This window comes from Lytechinus variegatus, chromosome 18 (genome assembly GCF_018143015.1).
Source record: "Lytechinus variegatus isolate NC3 chromosome 18, Lvar_3.0, whole genome shotgun sequence".
In the NCBI taxonomy this organism is placed as follows: Eukaryota; Metazoa; Echinodermata; class Echinoidea; order Temnopleuroida; family Toxopneustidae; genus Lytechinus; species Lytechinus variegatus.
The window spans coordinates 17,797,315-17,810,823 of NC_054757.1; the positions used below are offsets into that span (position 1 = coordinate 17,797,315).

General features: G+C 39.1%; 1 protein-coding gene across 1 annotated transcript in view; it reads right to left on the bottom strand.

The window, feature by feature from the left end:
• LOC121432131 (endosomal/lysosomal potassium channel TMEM175-like) overlaps positions 1–3,147 on the bottom strand; it is a 33,215-nt gene extending 30,068 nt beyond the window's left edge. Inside the window, exon 1 of the mRNA XM_041629987.1 lies at positions 1,486–3,147. Within this exon, the coding sequence (XP_041485921.1) occupies positions 1,486–1,770 (285 nt within the window). The 5' untranslated portion in view covers positions 1,771–3,147. The remainder of the gene's footprint in view (positions 1–1,485) is intronic.
• Between the last annotated feature and the right edge of the window lie 10,362 nt (positions 3,148–13,509).

A 13,509-nucleotide genomic window follows, 5' to 3' on the forward strand; every position in this document is an offset into this window, starting at 1 on the left:
TTGATCCCTAACAAAAAAAATGTAATTTCATTTTCGACACCCTTAGCCAAACGAAGCACTGATTTGATTGTTTTTCTTATCAGTAATTAATCAAGTCTCGGTTGATCCCTAACAACTGTGGTCAATTACCATATAGAATTTGAGGATATATAGGCCCATAGTTTAGTAAGGACTGCGGTAATTCAGCGGACTGCCAGGAAATTAATAAGAACCAGTTGCATGATATCGAGGAAATGAAAATCCATCCTATCCTCAAAGTGGGGCTTTTTTCGGATGTGACTCAAACTTTCACTTTGTCCTCTTGTCTGTGCTAAGGTTAACTTGTTTCGTCTGAAGACAGTGATAATATTGTTATCTAGGACTCCTTTAAGACAGGGTCAAAGGAAGAGGCATGTGGACAAGGGTGGATCCAGGATTTCATGGACGACGCAAAGAGAGTGGGGGTGTGATTGTTCAAAATCTCACTCCGAAAGACGCAGTTGCTGAAAACAGTACACTCTTCCAACAAATCAGTCAAATTGACGAGACAAGTAGTCAGCTGGGCGCAACTGATATCCTAGTCACAGTTATGACATAATATTCTCGTTAGAAATAGCACCGTTCTAGTAAAATGCGACTAGAATATAGTCAAATATGACTAGAATAACAGTTGCACCCAGCTGACCCTATAAACTAGTCATTTTTTACTGATTTGTTTTAGAGTGTAAAACAGGCCTCCCTATGATAAATTATCATTTAAAGAGGGAGATGCACAATGCTAATTAATTGCGACTGCAACCGGTTGACTTCTTCCGCCCCACCCTTCCCCTTTTCACCCCCCCCCCTCCACATCCACACTTAATTGCATGCAATAATTAAAGACTTCATTTCAAATGACGATTCTAGGTTAGCAGGAATATATGCTAGGAAGTAAATAAAAATAATTAATTCGTTACAATTATCCCGAGATGTTATGTTCACCACCTAATCTCCTTAGTCGCTATACAGATAGGGGGTGGGATATATTTGACAGGTCTTCTTAGGGGTAATAATAATAATAATAATAATAATAGGCATTTATATAGCGCCATCTATCTAGAAATATTCTATTCCGAGGCGCGTTGTTATTATTATTACCCCGGCTTTAGCTCGAGCTGCCTCTCAGCGCTCATGCATTCAAGGAATTAATCCTGCCGGGTACCCATTTACCTCACCTGGGTCGAGTGCAGCACAATGTGGATACATTTCTTGCTGAAGGAAATTACGCCATGGCTGGGGTAAAGAGACAACCCCTGGTAGGCTGCTGTACAAAATTTGAAACTCGAGGAGATACATCCCCACCCGCTCCCCAGCGATCGCCGCCCATTCTAACACACATGCAGTAAAAAAATTTGGTCACCTGAACGCCAATAAGGGGAGCATTACGGGAATTTTCCACCAAGTCCTATTTATATAATTACATAAAACGATTTCGATGACTACCATAAAGTGATTTTTTTTACTTACCAAAGCTGTCAAACAAAGCGCGAAGACCATGTCCGTGTAATTTTCAATTTTCTCCACCGGTATGCAGTCGTGGTCGTGTTGGTTTATCTCCCGTCTTGTGCTAATAGTACTGATCGGAGTTGGTCCAGGCCCTGTCTCGTCGGCGTCATCGACGACGCCATCGTTGTCGAGGTCGCCGTAGCCATCCTTTTCAACGTCGCGATCTCCATTGAACTCGCATTCGTCGTCCATTTTGATGACGAGGCTATCCAAATCACCGTCGACACTTCGACTATTGTTCTCCATTTTTTAAGATATGTTTTTACAAGACACTACTGATTTTTTTTATATACTCATTTAAATAATAGCATCCGTCACTGAAAAATACTACATCAGTCCTTGATATTTGTATACACAATCAATGCATAGGATTCAAAGACACAATGCCGCATTTACATTCGTTAGCTGCTAAATCATCTTACATAATAAGAACGAAAAGAAACTTCCGATGTCTTAAATTGGAAATAGGCAGGTCCACAGGGGTTAATGTGAAGACAGGAAATTCGATGAAGCGCCAGGCAAATATCGGACAAGCCAAAACACAATTACTCCGCTTACATCAGCTCATGATGACCCGATGAATGTTAAGTCCATTTCCCTCCAAAGGTAATTTGACACATAACTGACAACATAGAGCTACCTAGGTCCTTAAAAAGACGTCCTTCTTCTCGTTATAATCCAAGAGTGATGTGCAATTTTCAGGAACAGTGGGGACCGGCAAGAGAGCTGTAGGGTTCCAAGATGCTGAAGATATCAGTAAAGTAAAGTTAACTGTCAAAAAGCTGTCGCATTCCAATCATGCCTTTGAAAAAAAAAATGATTGGCAGTTAACAAGTCATTCGTCATAATCTCGCTGAAAAACAATAGTCAGTGATTGTTTATTTGTCACTTTTCTGAAAATATCACAGTTATGAAGTCATAGTGCGAAGCACTCCGAGTCTTGGGAGGGAATAAGGCACAAGCTAAGACGCGATCGGCTGAGCAGACGAACTAAAGATCACATTCATCGAGTAATCGCGATGACTAAATAATTTTTGGTCCCTTCTTTTCGCGCGCTTTTCATCCATCCGCCAACCGCGGTGGAGTCATCAATCCGCGCGAAGCTCCTCCTTGAATAACGATCTCACGTAGCAAAAGTTCCCTTGTCACTAATTCCCGGGTTGACATTGTTTAGCTGCCCCCTTGGAGTCTAAACAAGCGGCAGTGAGACTACCAACTGGAGACTGTGGAGAATGACAAGAAGTGTGAAGTCGGAAAATTAGCACTCAAAACAGAAAGGCGATCGTCTCTGTCACCAATACTCCGCCTACCTTGTCAACGCAGGAAATTGTACAGTTCCCACCCGTAATGATCTGTGTTGGTTCAATAAAGTCGTTACAGCAGCCCCCGAACTTGACACACGCAACAAAGTCATACTCACGTTATTAATTTCATTCCTTTTCGTTGGCCTGGTGTATAGACTCGTGTCTCAAACCTATTACAGACAGAGACTGTCGTACTGGTGTTAAACAGCGAATTGTGAACTTATCACAAGAAAGTAAGAGTCACATTTGCTTTGGTTTAATCTCATAAAACAAACACTGGCGTCTATGGTCACATGGAGACTGTCACATTGGCAAGACTGTTTTTGTCTCTGAAAAAGAATACTCGTTCCCAATCCACTAATACAGGAAGTTAATGTACCTGTTTCTGAAGTACGTTGTTCCATTGTCTGCCCGCTTGCGCCGCACGCGATTGCCCGAAAGTTTGGTGGTCATTGTGCGCATGCCTAGACTGTCTCCTCGAACATTTTGACGAAAAGGGGCGGGTATCATTTTAAAATCTATGCAGGGAGGGAGCTTCTATGGATACCAAGTCAATTTACTCTGTGTTGATTATCAAAGAGGTAGCCCTGTATTCATTCAAGAAAACAATTTTAACCATTCCGCTACATCGACCTGTCTACAATGATAGCGGGTCGTGTGGTCCAGTGGAGCATTAGACACATGATCGTAAGGTTGTGAGTTCGAATCCCCACTCTGCCATTGTCTCCACTTTGATAAAAAAAGCTCGAGAGTAATATCTGTCGTCTGTATTAAAGGTCAGCCACTATGACTGATTAAACTAGACGTAAAATGTTTCCTAGGTTATTTTGGTTATTGGTTATATTCCAGCAAAGTGCTGTATTGCCGAGTTCCTATGTGAGTTACTATAAACAGAAGCAGATATGAGACAACCTGTGCAATAAAAGACAGGGAGATGATCATGATGGGGGGGGGTGATGCAAACAGGAAGTTGTCTCCTACAAAAAATCATCACGACTTCAATCTTTAGTAGTATTTTGTTGATATGAGTCACTCTTTGGCTCCGATCCATGAAAGTATTTCGTATGAAGTTTTAACGATGCATAAATGCACATTCCTCAGGAAGGAGTTATCGAAATATGGATCGAGGAACCTACGTGTTTCTTGATGTCACCGAATCAGGTCCCTGCAGTGGCGTACCTAGGATTTCCAAAGGGGTGGGGTGGGGAAAATTCGTCCGCCCAAAAAGTTGAAAAGCAAAAAAAAAAGGTCTCCAACCACAAATAAAGGATTTCGTAACAGAAAAAAATGTGACCAAAAAAAGGGTCTTCAACCGCATAAAAAAGGACGTTTCGCCCCAGAAAAAAACAATGACAAGCAAAAAAAAGTCTTCAAGTACAAAAGAAGGGCCACTTTTGGCTCGTCAGGGATCAGTTGTGACTCGTCAAGGGGAGGGGTGGGGCAGGGATACCCCCCTTGCATGGGTTCTGACTCGTCAGAGGGAGCAGTCTCGCCCCCTCTGCCACCCCCCCCCCCCGGTAGGTACACTGATTGGTCCCTGTTTCAGCAAGCTGCAATCAAACTCGAATCGAGCGTCAACCAATGAGAAGCAAACATTGTACTTGAGTTTGATTTTTTGTAAGTTACATTTTACACAGAGCTCTTTTAGCAACGGCCCCTCGTTGTGATAGGTTTATATGATTACATCCACCTATTATACTAGTCTACTAGCACATGGTCTGATTGTTTAGATCGCCAAATACAATCATGGCTAAACCTACATAAACAACTTTCAATTTGATTTGATTATCATTTTGTCTAACCATCACTTGATCTAACAAATTTGTCATTTAGTCTAATCTCCACTTAGCCTTTTGACTATTTTTCACTTTGTCAAATGAATATTAGACGAAATGGGTGTAGCCTAACTGGAAATGGAAAATGGTTCATATTCAAACTGATTGGAGACGAACTGGGATCAGACCATGTGAGGTGATAGCAATTAGTAGACGAAGTGGTAGTAGACCTAGTCCTAGTGGCAAATTACCAATCTACCTTGTTTGAACTAGTTATACGTAGACGGTATAGGATTAGACCATATGGGACAAGAGCAAAAGGAAAGCATCCCGCCACAAATTTTTGTTTGAGAGACTTGCACCTTCTTTTATAAACATAACTCGTATAAATTATATCGATAATCTTTATGCAAATTCATTTGTACGAATTTTATGTTATTTTGTGTGTTTAAAAATGATGAAATTTGTGAAATCGCAGAAAATGAATATTTACATGAGTGAATGAAAATAATGACTCAGTGGTCATAGACCAAATGGCAAATTATTCATTATATAGTGGCCCCCTCATTTCCATTTATGCTCAACATTATATTGTTTTTTTACGAAGTAAGAATGCTCGTCTGTAAATTGTATTTGATTTGTATTACTTTACATTACTTTGTATTATGTTTTGAATGGAAATGGAATAAAGAATTGAATTGAAAATTGAAAAAAAAAATCTACCTCGTATGAACACAGCTTATGGGAGGCACTCGGGGCCAATTCACTGATTAAGTTGGATTAACACCGGGAATAACATGAAGGTTATTGTGCCTCGTCATGGGCAATTTAGTTAATCCAGGAGTACAGTGATTAACCTCATGAGTGAGGGCAGGAATACAAGTCGATGCTAAAGAGATGATTATTAGCACATAGTGGGGCGAGGGAGGGGTAACAGGGAAGGGGGTGGGAGGTTGACACGACAATTGCTCCTGCGACATTGTTTCTCCGGTCTCAGGTTAGATTTATGTTTGGCTTAACGTGCAGACTTTCCATCAGAGCAATTGTCGCCGGAGCAAATGTCGTATTGAACCAGCGGAGGAGGGAGGGTACTCGAGAGTGAATATTTCCCGGATCAAGGAACTTCCACACGCCAGACTTTATAATGACCAATGAAAATCGAAATAACGCTTATTCATCATTTCTTTAGCATTTGTTGATCTCGTTCAACAAAGAGGACTTATATTTGTAGCTAAAGTTCATCTCGATATACCAAGAGGTATGCATAAGACATGTAAAATAGTAGAGGTGACAGAGATGGGACTAGATGGGAATATCACCCTTTTAAAGGACAAGTCCACCCCAACAAAAACTTGATTTTAATATAAAAGGAGAAAAAACCAACAAGCACAAATCTGAAAATTTCATCAAAATCGAATATAAAATAAGTTATGACATTTTCAAGTTTCGTTTAATATCACAAAAACAGTTATGTGCACATCCTGGTCGGTCTGCAAATGAGGGGACTGATGACACTCACTATTTCTTTTGTATTTTATTATATAAAATATGAAATATTCAATTTTTTCCCCGTTGTCCTGTGAAACAAAGTTTTATTCATCCCTGAACATGTAGTGTTACTATTGTTTTAACACTTTATGGTACAGTCAAGTTGCTCCTTATTGTCAAATCTGTAAAAATTGAAATAATGCAAACAGTGAAAAACAGAAGAAACAGTGAGTGAGTGGCATCGACTCTCATTTTGCTTGTCACCGAGTTGTGCATATAACTGTTTTGTGAAAAATAAGTTAAACTTTAAATTGTCGTTACTTTCTTATTTTACATCCGATTTTGATGAATTTTTTGCGTTATGCTAGTTCGATTTTTCTCTGTTTATTCAAATCAACATTTTTCTGGGGTAGTTTTGAGCTTTAGATACTGTTTCTGGAGAAGGAGGGAGGCTTTTAGGTGCATATTCTTTTTTATTTGAATAGTCTACCAAAATGGCTAAAGTGGCTTTAGCCACTGACTCCCCTTTTTTTTAGAAAGCGTGTAAAAAAACATGTAAATTTCCATCATTGTGTGCAGAGAGAGGTTCCTTTGCAATGTTCCGTCCAAAATAGTAAACTACCTTACTGTTTAGGAGCACCTCTTAAAAAAATGAATAAATTCAATGTTATTCAAATTAAACTTTATTTTTTCCAAGGCTGTCAATGATTGAACAATCGATATTTAAAACAATATTGCAAAGATTCATATGCAGCACCACTGATTTCCCCCATTCCAATGGTTCTATAAATTGTCAAAACGAGTCAAAAACTGAGGTGGCCCAACAAGGTGCATGGAGCTACATTTCTTTAAAGATAGAAGAAAAAGTCGCGAACGAAGCGAACGAGCACACATTTTGACCCTCTTAATATCTATCATATGTTTAGAAAAATTATCGTATTTCACTATTGTTCATTCTCTTCTTTTTTCTCTCCCTCATTTTTCCGATGGTGGAACTTACGGCGTGGTCCACAAGGCCCCCCCCCCACCCCCTCCTCCATTTAGTACGTCATAATGGTTCTTGTGGGCGCGTCGTGGTCTTGTGGTTCTGACTCTCACCTTTCAAACAGAGGGTCGTGGGTTCGAATCCTAGCCATGGCGTGTTTTCCTTCAGCAAGAAATTTATCCACACTGTGCTGCACTCAACCCAGGTGAGGTGAATTGATACCCTTGAAAGGAACTGAGCGCCGGTGATGGTAGCTCGAGGTAAAGCCGGGGTAATAATAGCAGCGCTTTGTATCCTCAGGCAAAAGGCGCTTTATAAATCCAGCTATTATCATTATTGTTATTATTATTATTATTATTATAAGTTCTATCTATGTAAACAAAACAGACTACAGACAAACCAAATCGAAAGCCATCATGCTCAAGGCAGTCTTCCCATGTTACGTATAAGACCCCTCGATAATAACCAAAGTAATGTGTCTGGGTTTGGGACTATGGAATCATTTTCTGACGTCGGATCCCTAATCCAATCTGTCATTTGGCAACATGGGTTCGCTGTTCCCCGTGAGCATTGCGGTTAGGGTCGATCGGCTGTCTGTTGAGGGATATGCAGAGCTGAAGGCAGAGTCAGCGAAACGGCGGTAGAGACTGGAAGACAAATGTTTTGCTAAGTTAATTGGTGAGACGTGACCCGGAAGTCAATGCTCTGGTGTCCTGTTTCAAGGGAAATGTTAACAAAAGTTTAAGGCTGTCTTTCATAACAATGCCCTCAAAAGGATCCCTCGGCCTCGAGGTGTACTTTTTTCGATAACCAGACTGGTCTTGAGGTACGAGCTGGAACCCCCCCCAAAAAAAAAAAAAATAATAATAAATAAATAAATAAAAATAAAAATAGAAAATAAATAAATAAATAAAATGAATAAATAAATAAGAATAAAAATAAAAATAAAAAATAGAATAAAATAAATAAATAAAAGCAAAACAAATGATAATAAGAAAAAATAATTTATTTTTTTTTCTTCAAAGATTATGGATTTGTTTAGGTAATCATATTTCATTTCATTTCTTTCCATCTCTAACATTGTGTTTCGCAACGCAATAAATTTCACAGACAGCCTTCCGTTGCAGCCTATTTTTTCACTGTTTTGCGTGACGGAATGCATAGCCTATCAAGGGCGTATAAAGGCTGGTTTGATCACATGGGGATGTGGAACTAAAGAGGTATGGGGGTGCACATCTTGGGGGGGTGGAACTAAAGTGGTATGGGGGTGCACATCTTGGGGGGGGGTGGAACTAAAGTGGTATGGGGGTGCACATCTTGGGGAGGTGGAACTAAAGTGATATGGGGGTGCACATCTTGGGGAGGTGGAACTAAAGTGATATGGGGGTGCACATCTTGGGGAGGTGGAACTAAAGTGATATGGGGGTGCACATCTTGGGGGGGTGGAACTAAAGTGGTATGGGGGTGCACATCTTGGGGGGTGGAACTAAAGTGATATGGGGGTGCACATCTTGGGGGGTGGAACTAAAGTGATATGGGGGTGCACATCTTGGGGGGTGGAACTAAAGTGATATGGGGGTGCACATCTTGGGGGGTGGAACTAAAGTGATATGGGGGTGCACATCTTGGGGGGTGGAACTAAAGTGGTATGGGGGTGCACATCTCGGGGGGTGGAACTAAAGTGGTATGGGGGTGCACATCTTGGGGGGGGTGGAACTAAAGTGGTATGGGGGTGCACATCTTGGGGGGTGGAACTAAAGTGATATGGGGGTGCACATCTTGGGGAGGTGGAACTAAAGTGATATGGGGGTGCACATCTTGGGGAGGTGGAACTAAAGTGATATGGGGGTGCACATCTTGGGGAGGTGGAACTAAAGTGATATGGGGGTGCACATCTTGGGGGTGGAACTAAAGTGATATGGGGGTGCACATCTTGGGGGTGGAACTAAAGTGATATGGGGGTGCACATCTTGGGGGGTGGAACTAAAGTGGTATGGGGGTGCACATCTTGGGGGGTGCAACTAAAGTGGTATGGGGGTGCACATCTTGGGGAGGTGGAAGTAAAGTTTGGAAAATCAGCCTTTGAAAGCAAAAGAAGGGGTACAAATTTAGTTTTGCTTGCCAGTGTCGGAGCCTCCTCTGCCTCAGCGGGAGCCCCCAGCCTATCTAGATATCGACCCCCCCCCCCCATTTCAGTACACTCGCTAACGTTTTTGATCGGTCAGAACACTGCGTTGTTTCAAACTCTAATTAGCCTCAGAAATTTTAGCCTTGGTAGGCTCTCCTTTTCTTTAATTTCATGAATTGAATTGAATTGAATTTATTACAGAACGTCATCGGCAATTGCCAACATTTTGTTCAAAACAAGAAAATATATGCAGATAAACAAAAACAAAATAGTATTTTTGTCAAACAAAACAAAAATAAAATCAAAACAAAACATAACAAAGCAACTTATATATAAAAATAGACACTATAAACATAGGCATTATTCGGGTACTCATTTTAACAATGAGTAAAAAAAAAAAAGCTGATGTCCAAGAGAGGACAAGGAAAACAAAAGGAAAATGGGAGAGGAAAGAAGTTCGAAAATAGAGAGGAAGAGTGAGAAGAATGGCATCACATGTAAACTAATTGTGTAAGAATATTGCGAGTGTATTACTTCAAAGTGTTTGCCTGTTGATATTTTTAGTACTCAGAATTCCCCCCCAATATTAATTATGTTTTGGACAAAAGAACAAAATAATTCAATCAATGCATCAGTTTCCAATTCCATGATGTAAATAAATTTTTCCTGGCACTCCATTTCAGAAAACCTAATATTAAGGGTACTTATCTTTTCAAAAAAATCTTTGCGCAAATCATTATATTTGTTACATTTCATTATAATGTGAAACTCATCCCCCACCAAATTCAAATTACAATCCTCACAAAATCTCAGGTTAGATGGTATCTTCTCCGGTCTTTTGTACCTCCCTGTTTCTATTGGTAGATTATGAGCGCTCAGTCGGAGCTTGGTTATATTTTTTCTCAAATTGACATTGTGTATTGAACATAAATAATTTTCTTGCCTTATATTGAGTTTGAATTGCCTAAAAGTTCTTAGTTTATTTCCTTCCCTACTGTCCCTGTCGTTAAATAAATCCAATTTAAACTGTTCGTCAAATCTCCTTTCCAAGGATGTTTTGCATATTGTAATGAATTCTTTTTGGGAAATTGGTATATTTTCTGGATCGAGTATGGGGGTGTCATTTTTCCGACAAATATCTAATATGTTAAAAATATCCTGAATTGTCTTAAGCCAGCAATTGTTTCCGTTATTCAATAGACTTACATTTTCTACAAAAGCTTTGTAAACCAAACTATCTTCGTCCATATTACGTATTCGAATCCAATATTTAAGTATATTTATTGCAATTTGGATGACTTTTGGATATCTACCGATTTCAGCTGTCGCTGCTAAATTACTGCATTTGCGGTTTACCCCAAGAATATATTTACAAAATTGAATGTGCACCTTTTCAGATTCATGTTTAAAATATAGCCCTGTTTTCCCATCATTTTCATGTATTAATCAAAATTTATCGGAAGACGAAATAATTTGATTTTCAATAGAATCGATTTTACATACAACCCCCCCCCCTCCAAAATAAATAAATAAATATTTACAACACTTTGATTCGTCTATTACTAATTGCTTTTCGTCATACGAAAATAAACATTTTTGAAGACTTTCGTTCCTGCTATATCAGCCTTTGAATTAAGAACTTACGTAAGTAAATCCTCTTGGGAAAAGTTAATGAAAAAAATATGAAAATGGATGCTATCTTAACGATAATGAGGAGGCGATTACGTCATCATACACTATATTGCAGTAAATCGTTGTGACATTTAATACGTACATGCGCATTGGGGAATCGAAATGTTGCGCACATAAGCAATCCCTGTGGAAATAATCACTGTCAGTTTCACTTTATTATCGGGATGGTAAATGTGTTTAATTTGCCAATATGAAAGTTTGTGGATTAAAAGCCATTATATATGACAGCAGGTCGTGACTTATGTGATATTTGTATTTTTTTCTGGGCAGGTTACGTACGTGTGCGCGTAAGAAATGACATTCGTTGCGTCATTGGTCTTGTTCATAAAGATTTCTGCTAAGTTTATCCCCCAGGCAAAAATAGAAACAGACGCTAATGTATAATGGGGGCTTAGGGGCACTAGACCCATGAAACTTCAACGACCAAGACAGAAAAGGAAAGGAAAGAAAATGAAAGGAAAGGGTAAAATAAGACATTTATAAGAAACTATTTCTGAATATCAAAATATATCACATTTTCATTTAAAAGGGGCGAAAATTTTACTCGCTCACGACTTTATGGAAATGCCTAATCTCCTTTTTGGGGGGGGGGGTGGGGGCTAATTACACCACTGGATAAATATATTTTCTTAGTTAAACTTAATTAATATGTTTAGTTTGGTTTTGTAATGTTAAAACAAACCGAGAATATAAAATTTAATCGAGTCCTAGTCACCAAAAATATCGTGATCTTTTATAAACTAAAATAATTTACGCCTCTAAAGGCCAAGATTGTATTGGGCACGGTGCAGGGGCCGACTCCCCCTTGACTTTTCAAATAGTGAAAGCATAGCAATAATGAATACAAGAAATTAAGAAAATCAAAAGATCGAGATTATGTCGCCTCGCCTGTAATTCGATTGAGAATAAATGACGTCCCTTTTAGGTCATCACGCTGTCTTGAAGACAGTGCCGACTCCGCCCCTATTTAATTCCCTATATAACAGTTTAGACAGATTTTTTGTCGTTCAAATGACGATTAGGACTGTTCACCTGGTTATTTTTTTTGAAATCAAAACGCAAACAAAAACCTTATATTTTCTCGGCATGTTTTAGCATTGTTAGGAAGAGCTTGAAAAAAAGTTAATCATAAAAGTATATGGAAGTATTATTTACAAAAGTGCGATTGAAAAGAACAACAAGTCAAAATTGACCATGTGGGTGATTATATCGCCCCCAATTTACTGGTAAGCAATTTCAATGTATAGTCTTACGTATAAAAAAAATCGAACAGAAGGTATTAATGTTAACAATTACATATTTATTTGTTTTTCTGTTTGTTTTATTTTTCCTCACGAAAACTGTGTATTCATTGGCAAGAAAAGCAGAGTTACATTTGAAGATAAGAATACTTAGTAGGAACAAAGAACAATAAAAAATGTTTGACGCACAAAAAAGGGTAAAAATGCCCTGGAATGATGCATATTTTCAGGATTCTAAATCAGACGCTTTGGGTAAAAAAAGTATTATTTCGTATTGTTTTTTGTGGAATTTAATAAGTACAAATTTGAATTTATTAAATAGATTTACCAAGTAGTAAAAGAATTAGAATGTAGGACAATGATCGAAGATGCCTTTGTATAAACACTCTTTGGTGCTAGAGGCCTAATTGACCAATGGAATTCTGCAAGTGGGGCGCCCCCCCCCCAGTCTGCAGGCACAGACCCTCATTGGAACTTTAATCAACAAGTGTGCCTCCACGCAAAGACTAGCACATACAAAACTTGCTGTTCCAATACTGAGCGAGAGAGCCTTCACTACACAAGGCATGAGTAGGCTGCACATTCAGACCCCTATTTCGAGTGAAGGGTTTGCCCAGGAGACTAGCCCCCCCCCCCCCTCCTCCTCCCTCATCAAGATTATGAATAATGCTCCAATGAGATAGGAAGTCCCGATCAATTGGTGGGACCTACCAAGTAATCCCTCGGATGTGTCTTTAATACCCCTCAATTTGCCCCCTTCCTGTTCCCCTCTCGTAGCAAGGAATATAAAGTCCCATTCCCGTCACACCAGCGAATCCGACTCCAGACCACCGATCAAATCTATTACGTTATTACCAATGGCATACCATGGGTCGGTTTGGGGTCGGTTTCGTGAGTGTGACTAGGGCTTAAACCTGACCTAATTTCTCTATCCTTTAATCGATATGAGAGCCCGATTGCCGACATCACCCAGCGATTCAAATCCAATTGGTAGATGATTGGGTCCAATTTGTCAATCAATTTAATCATTGGAATTATGTAACGCTAATAAATGCTATTGCATGTTTACAGTCTACAGGTTATTTGTGCTGGTTATATTTGTGTTATTATAGTTTGCAATGCAGTATTTTGCTCAAATTTTGTGTGTTTTCATTTCAGTGTCTTTTATCGGTTTCTTGAATATCTCCCAAATATTCCAGTATTAATTCCTTTTGTAAATTGTCTTAAAATGCTTTTTGCAATGTTTCGTATGTTGAAATGAATCCTCCGACTTCATTGGTCATTTTATATGTTTAATTTTACCTGTTTACCATTCAAAATTAACAATTTGTATTATTCTGTCATTGTTTTGTGTATAAAATCATTAGTATCA